This window comes from Canis lupus, chromosome 29, assembly GCF_048164855.1.
Source record: "Canis lupus baileyi chromosome 29, mCanLup2.hap1, whole genome shotgun sequence".
In the NCBI taxonomy this organism is placed as follows: domain Eukaryota; kingdom Metazoa; phylum Chordata; class Mammalia; order Carnivora; family Canidae; genus Canis; species Canis lupus.
In genome coordinates, this window is record NC_132866.1 from 26,054,274 (window position 1) to 26,066,823 (window position 12,550).

A 12,550-nucleotide genomic window follows, 5' to 3' on the forward strand; every position below is an offset into this window, starting at 1 on the left:
CCACCCTCTACTGTCCTACGTCCTGGGCATTCCTGTTACAGCCTCAGCAGTTATCAGTTATCCTGCAATGATTTCCTTGCTACTAAACCTAGTGGGGCAGGGGGCGCTCTCATATTTCCAAAAACTAGCTCGGTCAGAACACCTGGGGAATTCACACAAATGCATGTTCCTGGGGCTTGGCCCCAGACCTACAAAATCTACCTCGTAATTAGCCCCACTCTCAGGTGATTTTTATGCATTTTGAGAACCAGTGCATTGGAGTATGAGCTCCTATGGGAACTCATGAGCTCCTATGGAAGTTAAGGGTTGTTCTTTATTTATCTTTGCATTCTTTGTGTCAGGTCCACATTCATTAAGTGTTCAAATCTCCCTGAAGGGCCATGATTCAGTAGATGCTGCATTCATGACAGTCTTCCACAGAGTAAATGCAAATGGGCCCAAAGAGACAAGCAATGTCTTAGCTGGAACCCAGGCCACCTAGAAACAACCTTCAGAAAATATGCCCCAACTACAACAATGCCATAATCCTGCTCTTCTCACACAGACATTGGGCAGAGCAGTCTAGGTAGTGAGAGAAATTCCTGGCTCTGGAATCAAAAGACCAGGGTTTAAAAAGAAACAACAGGGGTGCCTGGGTGGCTCAGTCGGTTGAGCATCTGACTCCTGATTTCAGCTCAGCTTATGATCTCAGGGTCATGGGATCGAGCCCCAGATTGGGCTCGGTGCTCAGCTCGGAGTGTGCTGGAGATTATCACCCTCTCCCTCTGCCTCTGCCCCTCCCCTGGTTGTGTTCTCTCTCTCTCTCGCTCTCTCTCTCTCTCTCTGTCTCTCTCTCTGACAAATACATAAAATCTTACAAAGAAAAAAAAAAGCTTCTATTACCATTTTCCTAGCTAGCTGAACAACTTTGGGCCAACGGCTTACCTCAGCATGCACTTCTGCAGAAATAGAATCACACTACGACGTAAGACAGGGTTGTTATGTGGATTAAGAGAGAAAAGAAATGTACGAAAGTTCATACGTATTATGTATGATAAAGACCAATAGAATATATATTTTTGTCATTTTTAAAAGACAGAATTATTAACAAGTAATCTTTAGAAAGCTAGCTTTTCTATAGCTCCAGTAAAGAATAGTTATACTGTCAGACACAGAAATGCTAGAAATACACAGAGCCTGCCTAGGGCTCTGCACTCAACCTGGAATCTGCATAAGATTCTCCCTCTGCCCCTCCATGCACCCACCCTCCGCCCCTGAGTGTACACATGTTCTCTCTCAAATAAATAAAGCTTTTTTTAAAAAAAGGAAAGAGGGATCCCTGGGTGGCGCAGCGGTTTAGCGCCTGCCTTTGGCCCAGGGCGCGATCCTGGAGACCCAGGATCGAGTCCCACGTCGGGCTCCCGGTGCATGGAGCCTGCTTCTCCCTCTGCCTATGTCTCTGCCCCCCCCTTCTCTCTCTGTGTGACTATCATAAATAAATAAAAATTAAAAAAAAAAAAAAAGGAAAGAAAGAAAGAAAGAAAGAAAGAAAGAAAGAAAGAAAGAAAGAAAGAAAGAAAGAAAGAAAGAAAGAAAGAAACAAGAGCTTAAGATTCACCTGCTCTTGATCCTCTGAGATGCTCCCCAGGACCACCAACTCAGCCCTTCACTTGATCTACTACATCCTCTCACTCAGCTGAGGGGCCCTCCTCTTCTTGACTGGTCAATATACAATGTGACTAGCATATTCGTATAGTAAGCGACAGCCTCCCAACGCCCAGAGAGCTCACGCTGATAGGCCTTTCCACTCCACCCTCCACCTCTAGTCCTTGGGCTTCTAGTTCTCCATATCTGTGGGCTCTCGCATCCCTTAGGGATGAGTACATAGAAATAATGGTTACATTTTTACTAAATGCCCACTCTCAGCCAGCCAAGGTACCTCATGTTTTAAATACATTCTTTTGTGAAAACCTCTCAGTAAGTCTTCCAGTAGGTTTTATTATTTTCATTTCAAAGATGAGGTTCAGAGCAGTTAAGGGCCGGCCCAAGACCCTGGAGTGGCAGGTGGGAGGACAGGATATGGACACAGGCCTTTCTGGCTCCCCAGCCCTGCTCCTCCCACCCTACCACAAAGTTTCCACCTCTTGCCTCCTGACATCTGACATGCATGCATGGGATGTACCATTTCCAATGCTGTACAAAATCCTCACCAGGGGGACACTTGGGTGGCTCAGTAGTTGAGGGCCTGCCTTTGGCTCAGGTCGTGATCCCAGAGCCTGCTTCTCCCTCTGCCTATGTCTCTGCCTCTCTCTCTGTGTCTCTCATGAATAAATAAAATCTTAGAAAAAAAATCCTCACCAGGTCTCCCTCTGCCCATAGGTTAAAAGGACATCCTTTCTTGGGGACAGAGGAGGTGCTCAAATGTCCCCCAACCCCCTGGCCTATCAGCTGCCCCAAAGAACACTGAAGATTAACAAGAGAACCGACGGTATGTATGGAGTGAGCTTTTCAGAGACACTTAATTTTAAAGAATTTTGGGCAACCCAAGGGAGATTTGCTCACCTAGCACTTTTCTAACAGTGAGACTAAACCAGCAGTCCCTAGCGGCAACTCGCTAAGACTTCTGCTTTCATCTCATCTATGGCTTTTCCTCAACCAGGAACAGGCAGCAGAGGGTGTGTGTCTGTCCCTACCCCCTCTTACAGCCACTGGTTACAGTCACACATTCCGATACAGACATGCCTCTTAGACCAAAGGGGGTGGGGTGGGGTGGCCAACTCTCAGAAGCCCTGGAACAAATAGTTGGCAACAGCTGTGTTCTCAGCAGACAGCAGTTGGTCTCTTGCTACTGTTTTCTCATTCCACACCAGGTTACGGGCTATAATTTAGTGCCTCTACTTCAAACAGCAGTTTGCATAGCTATCAAGACTCTACCACAGGGGTCTGCTGGCTCTGAAAAATCTGCCAGGAACACCGAAATGTGGCCAATCCCATCCCCATCCCTCTGAGATAGCCAGGTTGTCCCTGAGCCACACAGCCCCGACCACATGCCCACAAGGAGAAAGCCTCGGGTGCCCATTCCTCTAGTTGATCCCCCCTACCCCTCACATAGAATCACTTTAGAACGAGAGAGAAATGTTAAGAAATCTCTGCTAACTAACCAAATCAAAATGTAGGAAGAAAAGCAGTTTGGATCAAGAATCTAGTCTGCCTCTCCTTCTCCCCAGTCTCTCCCCTCAGCTGTTCCCTCTCTAAGGCTTTGGAAACAGCTTTATGGTTTCTAATGGAAAAACAGAATGGACAGCCCCCAGAGACCTCAGGGATGTATGGGGTTAAGAACACAGTGGCTCTGGAAGGAAGGAACAACTAGCACACAAGAAGACTGGAAATTTCTGCACGGGAGCTGGCCTGCTCTAGCTGCGAGAGACATTTTCTCAAAGGTTCCCTCCACCCAAAGCTGTAGTACAACAAACAAGCTCCCACCCTTCTTCCCTGCCCAAACCCGATCGACGGATAACCAGTTCAATTACCTGTCTAAGACCCAAAAGGAAAGGCATCCTGCAAGAGCATCGTCCACACTAACGTTTGGAACAAAGGGCTTTTAAAAGTTAAGGTCTTGGAATGAGCATTTCCCCAGGTGGGCCTGCGTGCTCGGCGGTCCCAGCTAAACGGCCTTCCTTAGCAAAGAAGAGAAAGTAAACAGAGTCCTGGGACCAGGCAGGCGCTCTCCCTCCTGCTGTCCTCGCTACTCCCCCCGCCTGGCTCCGACCCACCCCCACCTTCTCGTGACATATCTCAGACGCAGCAAAGCCCAAGCTGTCTGCCAAGGGGGAAATGACATCAGTTCAGGCACAGCAGAAACAACTCCAGACAGCTGCTGTGGAATACTGAGGAGGATGTGCTGCAAACCCATGATGGCCAGCCCCGGACCCACCTCGCGCTGGAGCCGGAGACGGGAGGGCTGCCGCTCTACTCGCTCTACTCGGGTCCCCTCGGCTCTGAGCTGGTGCATAGAAATCAAATCTCTCAAGCTGAAATGGGCTACATTTCTCTGCATAAGGACTGGCCTCTAGAGCCCCCAGGCTATTGTTTCTCCTCCTTGGGAAGGAAAGTTAAGCCCAGTGATAGTCAGTTTCACCGACACTTTTCCGCCCCTGGCTCCCACTGAGTCAGTGCTCAATAAATAACAGTTGTGTTAAACCCGGTTGTCCCAACTTTCTCTCGAGATTGAGGCAATTACCAGGGAGGGTTTGGGAGGCACCTTTCCCCCAGCTAAGGTAGGACATGCTACTTCGGACACTGACCTCTGGAGCCCTCGCTTCTACAGGAGAGTTTATATTTCATAAACAAATTGCGCATGTACAGGTGCCAACATGTTTCCTCACTTGTCTTACAAAAGGTACAACAAGTCCTACGGCAGCCTCCAAGTTGCCAGTAAAGCAGATCATCTATATTTAAACCAACTCTTGGGACACCTGGGTGGCTCAGCGGTTGGGTGCCTGCCTTCAGCCTGGGGCATGATCCTGCGGTCCCGGGGTCGAGTCCCACATCCGGCTCCCTGCATGGAGCCTGCTTCTCCCTCTGCCTGTGTCTTTGCTTCTCTCTCTCTCTGTCTTTCATGAATAAATAAATAAAATATTTTTAAAAAAATAAAATATAAAAAAATAATAATAATAAAATAAAATAAAATATAAATAAACAGACAAACAAACCAACTCTTGCTTCTGAAAAGTTCACCTTCCTAGGTCTGTCGTGCTTTCTTCTCAAAGCTCAGGTTAGGGAGAAAATGGCTAACAGCATGCTTTGCACAAGAAAAAAAGGCCCTGGGGCTGGCCTGCTCTCACCTGGCCACCCCCTTCCCTAACCAGCAGGTCACAGCCGCTCTCCTTGGCCCTGAATCCTCTACCACAACACTAACAAAGAACAAAAGGTTCATGTTCAGATTTGTCCTTGCAAAAAGGACTCCTCTCAGAGGACTTTATAAATCCAAAGTTACTTTCTAGTAACTTCTGGGGCTGCGGATTGATTATATTTTCCATCACCCAAAGCAAGTATGTCTCATCTTTTTTTTTATTTTCTGCAACAGTTTTCTTCCAGTGATATTCATCGAAGGCCTCCACGGGAGTGGCACTGTGCCGGGCATGACCCAGGTAAAATCAGAAATGGCTCTTGCAAATTAGTATCTCTCACCCCCACCTAGGACAATAAATTAGCAGCACACAACACTTATTGCATGGTGAGTAGCCAATAGTACTTTTCAATCGTTAGTGAATCCAGCCAGACACACAATGTGCTTGCTGCAGGTCTCCCACTGATGGTCAAGGTCACACTGACTTTCCTGACTGAGGAAATGAATGAGCCAAGCCAGCTGAGCCATTTCCTCGAGGCTCATGCAAAGAACAAATCCCAGCCTCATTGCTACCAGAAGAGAGAAGAGGAGTGATGGGTAGAGGGCAGTAGCTTTTGCTGCTGCAGGTGTTTCGGGGCTAGGGGGCCATTCTTCAGCAAGTATGTATTCTCAGAGCCCATCCCATGCCTTGTTACCATTCACACACACAGGCCAAATTAGCAAACGGGAGGACAGGAGACAGGCAGGTCTGGGTGACCACCAGAAGACACATGCAGCACTATGATTTTTGTCAGCGAAAGTGGAGAAAAGGGCACCCACAGCCCTTCCAGGGCAACTCTGGTCTGAAATTACCTAGTAAGACACAGCAGCACCTGCAATTCTCTGGAAAGAGTACCACGGTTAAGTGTACTTTTTCATTCATTGCAGTGTGCCAGACACTGTTCCAGGTGCTGATGACACTGCCATGGGCAAAATGCTCAAGGACCTTTGCTCTGATGGGCTATGGAAACATTCCACATTTCTAAATAATGCTCATCAACAGTGATCTCTGAATAAGTGGAATTGCAGCAAAATTACTAGAAATCCAAAAATAATTTTGTAAAAGTTCAATCTAAATTATCAAAATTGCATCATAGGCTTCCCAATTTTCCCCTAATGAATCATCATCCTTTTATGGATGTAACTCAAAAGCAGTGTTTCTAATCAGCAGCTGTCTACTTTTATCTTCTTACAAAATTATAAAATCCTGTGTACAAGGCAGCATTAAACTCCATGCATTACACCAAGCACAATATCCCATACTCTAACAAAATGCTGATAATAGCTTCTTTCTCATTAATCTTGTCCCTGCCCCACCCGCCAGTCCTTTGCTGACTAACCCTCATCGGGCACTGAGATATGGGGGAGGTAAGAAAGAGACAACTGGCAAATGTGGGCAGCCCTAGGAAAGCAAGTTCACTTTTTGCCATGTGACCACAACGCAATGACAAAGTAGTCAGCTTTGGGATTTCAGAGGCAAAGATGATCATTAGCAATTTCTACTAGTATGGGTAAAAAAAAAAAAAAAAAAAAAAGAGTCCTTTTATGTGAGCGACCCAGGCTCATACATGATAGACTAAAGTAAGTCAAATCCTTCTACGATTTTAGTCATCTGCCTGACAATGCAGAATTTAATTCAATGCTGAATTCACCAACTTAAAAAAAAGGGGGGGAGGAGTCTTACTACACCAGAATTAAGCAGGATTATGTTATCAAAATGTTGCAGTTTAACAGCTGCTTGTGGCCCCAGGTAATGTCTGAGCCACCCTTCCACTGACCTAGCCCTTTCCTCCTCAGTTTATTTTATTTTTTTAAGATTTTATTTATTTATTCATGAGAGACACAGAGAGAGAGAGAGGCAGAGACACAGGCGGAGGGAGAAGCAGGCTCCACGCAGGGAGCCTGATGTAGGACTCAATCCTGGGACACCAGGATCACACCCTTGGCCAAAGGTGGCACTAAACCGCTGAGCCACCTGGGCTGCCCACTTCCTCCCCAGTTTAGAGAACCCCCAAAGATAGGAAGAATTGCTGAAATCTTTTGGATTCTGAATAACGTTTTAAGAAGACCCCTACAAAGTGTATACGTTCACCGTTAATAGAATTCATCCTTCCACTGTAGTTGATATAAGAATCTTTCAGCAGTATTTTTCTAGGCACCCTATCCATTTATAATCTTTAAATTCTGGGATGGAGGTGGCGAGTTATTTTTTCAGTACTGACAACGAGCCATACTCTGGGCTAAGAACTCCCGTGTAACCCACCTCAAACACCACAACAAACTCATGATGTAGGTAGTACCCCCCTGTTCAGTTACAGAAACTGAAGCATATGGACACCTTGCCCTGGGTCACACAGCTAGCAGTAGGAGAGCAAGGATATGAATAAAGCCTCTAGCTCCAAAGACTCTTTCCTTGACAGTAATACAGGTGGCATAATATCAGACCAAAAGTTACCAGTGAGGCAAACACCAGAATTGAGGGTCAGCTGAACATTGAGCAGCTATGCACATGCCTAGTCAGTGCCCCAGAACCCTGTTTTAGAAGACTGCCACTTACACTGGCTCTGATAGTTGTATTCTAGAGCACAGAGGATAGGCCCTGAGGCCGCAGGACACCCATTCTGACCCACTTTAGAACCCAAGTTCTTTTTTTTTTAAAGATTTTATTTATTTATTCATAAGAGACATGGAGAGAGAGAGAGAGAGAGAGAGAGAGACAGGCAGAGGGAGAAGCAGGCTCCATGCAGGGAGCCTGACGTGGGACTCGATCCTGGGTCTCCAGGATCACGCCCTGGGCTGAGGATGGCGCTAAACCGCTGAGCCACCCGGGCTGCCCTAGAACCCAAGTTCTATGAGGTAAATTGGGAAATTCCTAAAGTTCTCATTTGTTCTCAGCACACAACTGGCCTCTGTGCAATGAGCCAGCTGGTATAGAAGATCTTCTATGCCTTGGATCTCAGGTAGCTGGTGAAATGTTCCCACACTGTGTCATGGCAAGGTGAGACTGGAAGGAGACTAGGGCTAAAGGCTGGGGGTTTTTTATTTCACAATCAAGGAATGTGAAGAAACCGTTTTCTCAGAATAGGACAACAACTGCCAGGCTTCTAGGATGGGAGATAATCTCTAGACCCAAGCCATTTTTACTTCCAGGAGCTTTAGAGCAGAGGCTGCTAGGCAGACAGAACATCTAAGATGAGAGATCTTTCTTATCTTTCTCAGATGGGGCACAGGCATATCAAAATGCCTTCCAGTTTGGACTCAAAAACAACAACCAAAAAAAACCCCAAACCAAACCAAACCAAACAACAACGACAGAAACCCAGAAGTACAGATGAACTCCAACCCCCAAACTGAAGTGAGCGCCACAAAAGTAAAACCGAGGCATCCTCGTATCCTGAATGTAAGGCTGGGCATCAATAAAAGGATCCTGAAGTAATTATTTTGGGGAATGCCATGGGAAAGATTCCAAACCCAAAACAAAAATTTGCAGAACTCTGCCAAGTAAAAATGCTAAAGACTGCTTAGTTGCCAGAAACCAAGAATATTAGCTTATCTGTGTCCTGGGGCTGGACAAAGGCAAACATGTAGCAAGCCTGCTGAGACAAGAAAACACACCTTTCCTGGTTTCTGAATAGGACAAGGAGTTCTACAAGTCACACAGGGCTTGCAGGGGTGTCTGGTAGAGTGTCTATGGATATAGCGGCGCCTGGCTGACGCAGTCGGTAGACCATGGAACTCTTGATCTCGGGGTCATGTATTCGAGCCCCCATATTGGCTATAGAGATTACTTAAAAACAAAAACCAAAAATCTAAAAAAAACCTATGGCTGCTTTCCTACTATTGAGTCTTCCGGAAAAGATGGCCAGGCAAACAGCCCTTAACTGTGGTATGCAATCACTTGCTAAACATCAAACAATATGTTTAGAGAGGAGTACTCTAACATATGTTGATATCTCAGCCCTTACAAGTGAAAAAGAAGAGCTTCAGTGAAGTTAGGTAACTTGTTCAAGGACACACACCTAGTAGGCAGGGGAGCCAGGGCTTCAATCAGGCCTGTGTGACTCTAAAATGGCTTACACATGCATGGAGATGGTATTCTGATATTGTAAATGTCACTCTCCCCTCATCTGTGACCCAGAAAGTAACAGTCACATCCAGCCCATTCTGGCTGTAGCATCAGGATGAGGAGGATGCACTATTGGATGAACTAGTCTTGCCCTGGAGGATTTATTTATTTCATTGCCCAGTGAAGGAGAAAAGACAGCATGTACAGAAACAAACAGAGGCATCCTATAATAAACGTAGGGGAGCAGTAGAGACAGTAACTGCAAGAAGAGCTCGAAGAAGGGAGGTCAGTCAGGGACAGAATGGCCAAAGAAAGCTGCATCAAGACAGGTACTAGGGACACCTGAGTGGCTCAGTGACTGAGCGTCTGCTTTGGCTCAGGTCATGATCCTGGGGTCCTGGGATCAAATCCTCCATCAGTCTCCCTGCGGGGAGCCTGCTTCTCCCTCTCCTGTGTCTCTGCCTATCTCTGTGTGTCTCTCATGAATAAATAAATAAAATCTTTTAAAAACAAACAAACAAACCCACAGAAAACAAAAGACAGATACTAAAATAACACGTAGGCTAGGGGCAGGAAGATGAGCATGGCAGGCAGAGCCAAGTATAGCCCAAAGCATAGAAACAAGGAAACATGGGGCATCTAAGAAAGACACAAGATTGGGCACAGATGAGTTGGAGGGAGAAGGCAGAAAGAAGCCCCATGCACCAAGGACCTCTGACTGGCACATTTGTTCTTTATGATGACTGCAGTAGCATCATGAATAGCAAGGACAGGATTTTCTAGTTTACTTAATATCTTAGGCTCTCTATTTGTTTGTTTACATCTTGGAGTTGCTCCTGTTCCACTCTGGGGAGGGTGGGGGAGGTGGAGGGAAGATACCATTTTCAAAGATCTTTTAAATAGAGAGAGAAATAAAAGCAGAAGGTGATGATGAAATCTTAAGAAAATTCCTCTATGTAAGTCAAGTTCTGACCCAGCTGTCTTGTCTGAGAAAAAGAGAAGGAAAAAACAAAACAAAACAAAACACAAAATAGCAGAAGCTGAGACCAGTTTAATGACAACTCCCTGAGGTTCCTGGCTTTTCCACCCCCTAACAAGAAAATCCTTCTGGGTTGACAATCAATCACTGCAAATATTTATTACCTTCCGGGGACAGATCTTTCCTGTGCCTGCTCCCTCTAGAGAGTGCAGGGGTCTCTGAAACTCAGCGTTGACCGTGAACTGTCCCTGAGTTAATGGGCTGCCACTAATCTGCAACTCTAGCTTTATCAAGTACAACAGCAGCCTTGTTTGTTTTTGTACCAAAATGCCAGGTTCATTTTTTTTTTCCTGCCCTGAAAACAGTTGAACCCCCACCAAACCAGCAAGTAGCCAAGAATTACATGATAATCAGCAAGCTCTGGCTCATGGCTCAGGGCACTCTCCATGTCTCCTCCCAAGCTGCTCTCTAAACTGAAGATTGGACTAAGAACAAAAAGAGGGACATGCCACTTGATGGGATGAGCACTGGGTGTTATACTACATGTTGACAAACTGAATTTAAATTTTAAAAATGTAAGAGGAACCCGGGTGGCTCAGCGGTTGAGCATCTGCCTTTGGCTCAGGTCGTGATCCAGGGATCCTGGGATCGAGTCCCTGCTCTGGGCTCCCCTCAGGGAGCCTGCTTTTCCCTCTGCCTATATCTCTGCCTCTCTCTGTGTGTCTCTCATGAATAAATAAAATCTTTTAAAAATAATTAATTAATTAATTAATTGTTTTTAAAAGGAGGGACATGGGTCACACCCAGTATCTGACACACACTGCGATGCAACCTCCGAAAAGCCTTAACTCCATTAGGAAAATTAGTCTTCAAGGTCTCTGCTAAATCTGATTTCACTTTTCCCTTTATCTCAGCTTGGAACAAGACAAGGAGAGACGTGACTCACTTCAGGTGGAAACACGCGTATAGTGGTGGCAGGCCCACCGGAAGGGCTAACAGCAAAGTCATTTTATTAAAGGCACCTGAACTCTTGAGTTGCTGGAAGCAGCTCCAGGCCCTATGGATGCAAGGTCAGAAGAGTAACTATTCACACTGCCCAGAAACCATCCTGGTTGTGCTTATACAGGGAAATCCACCGACTCTTTTAGGGGTCATAAACTCAGCAAAATGATTTCTTCTCAGGCCTGTCTCCTCCTCTAAAGTAGAAGCAACATAAAAGCAAGATGTCTAGGGACGCCTGGTCTAGGGATCAAGTCCTGCATCTGGCTCCCTCTGGGGAGCCTGCTTCTTCCCCTGTCTATGTCTCTGCTTCTCTCTCTCTCCGTGTCTCTCATGAATAAATAGATAAAATCTTAAAAAAAAAAAAAAAAGCAAGATGTCTAACTACCACTTCTGTGTCCCTCATCTTACCAACCAATGCCTTGCACAAAGTAAACCCTCAAAAAAGATTGGTACATGGATAAAGAGATAGATGAATAAAGAGAAGACTGTAAAAAGGAAGTTACTACAGCTGAATTCCCAGAAGACAGTGCAAGTGACATGTTCATGGCCACAGAAACCCGATAAACAGCTAAGAGGTCAGAAGAGCACATGGATATAACTAGGAAACCCTGTGTGTCTCCATTATCTGTATATCTGTAATTTCTCTACAGAGGAATTTAAAGCATTTAAACCATCTCAAAAGCAAAATTCCCTTAGAATGGGATGTGACCTAACCCCTATTCATTTTTTGATTATGGGGACTGGGATGAAGCTGCTCTTGGTTTTGCTGCCGATCACCAGCTAACTTCATTAAGCAACACCTAGAAGTTGTCTTTTTTTTTTTTTTTTTTTTTTTTTTGTATAAAGGATCGTGAAACTTAATGAGGTCTAGCTGGAAATACAGCTCCTGGCACTATATCTTCCCTCATTTCTTGGATCTTATGTAAATCAAATATTACCTCCTCCCTCCTTGGACTATTCGATAACCAATCTACTCCAGGTCTTGAGAGTTCATGGTCAAAAGCACCAGAAGGAAACATTACGACAAAGTTATCCCTCCCATAAGTTGTAGGGAGTGGAAAAGCTTCTGCAACACACACCCCCGCAGCCCAAGGGAAACAATGATGAAGAGTGGTAAAACTGGAGAGGGCATCATAACAGATGAATCCTCTGGTCCTTTCGTCATAATATGCCCAACCATAGGCCACACCTGAACCCTGGACTCCCAGGCCACAGAGAGTGAGGCAACAAAGCTGACAGTATGTAACCCTACTTCAAAACCATATTGACCCACCGTCCAAATCATGCAGCTCTAGAGCAAAAGCAGAAGTAGGCAGAGAGATGCTACATTACAGGCCTAAGGCTTAGGGAGAGAAAAGCTAAAAGTGCCTTTGAGAAAGCATCTCCCATCATGGCAAGCAAGAAGGGCCTTCCCCGAAAAATAAAATTAGCAGGTACTCATATCTTTATGACTATATCTATTGTTCCAAAGTCTTCCACTTTATTCAAGATGCACATTCTGCTCAATATTGCAGAAAAGGTGGAGCTAGGCAGTGAGACAGTAAGTCATCATCCTTGTAGAATTCAGTTTATAAACTACTTTCACATCCATTTTAGTTGCTCCTTGTATCAGCTGGTGACAGGGCTAGAAGTTTTT

General features: G+C 45.5%; 1 protein-coding gene across 2 annotated transcripts in view; it reads right to left on the reverse strand.

Annotated features, from left to right (window-relative positions):
- WBP1L (WW domain binding protein 1 like) overlaps positions 1-12,550 on the reverse strand; it is a 66,645-nt gene that overhangs the window by 37,635 nt on the left and 16,460 nt on the right. The window contains exon 1 of one of the 2 annotated variants that reach the window (XM_072805507.1): positions 3,510-3,740. The exons of the other annotated variant lie outside the window; for it this stretch is intronic. Within the exon in view, the coding sequence (XP_072661608.1) occupies positions 3,510-3,536 (27 nt within the window). The 5' untranslated portion in view covers positions 3,537-3,740. Of the gene's footprint in view, positions 1-3,509; positions 3,741-12,550 lie in introns of those variants that run through there. 2 annotated transcript variants of the gene reach the window in all.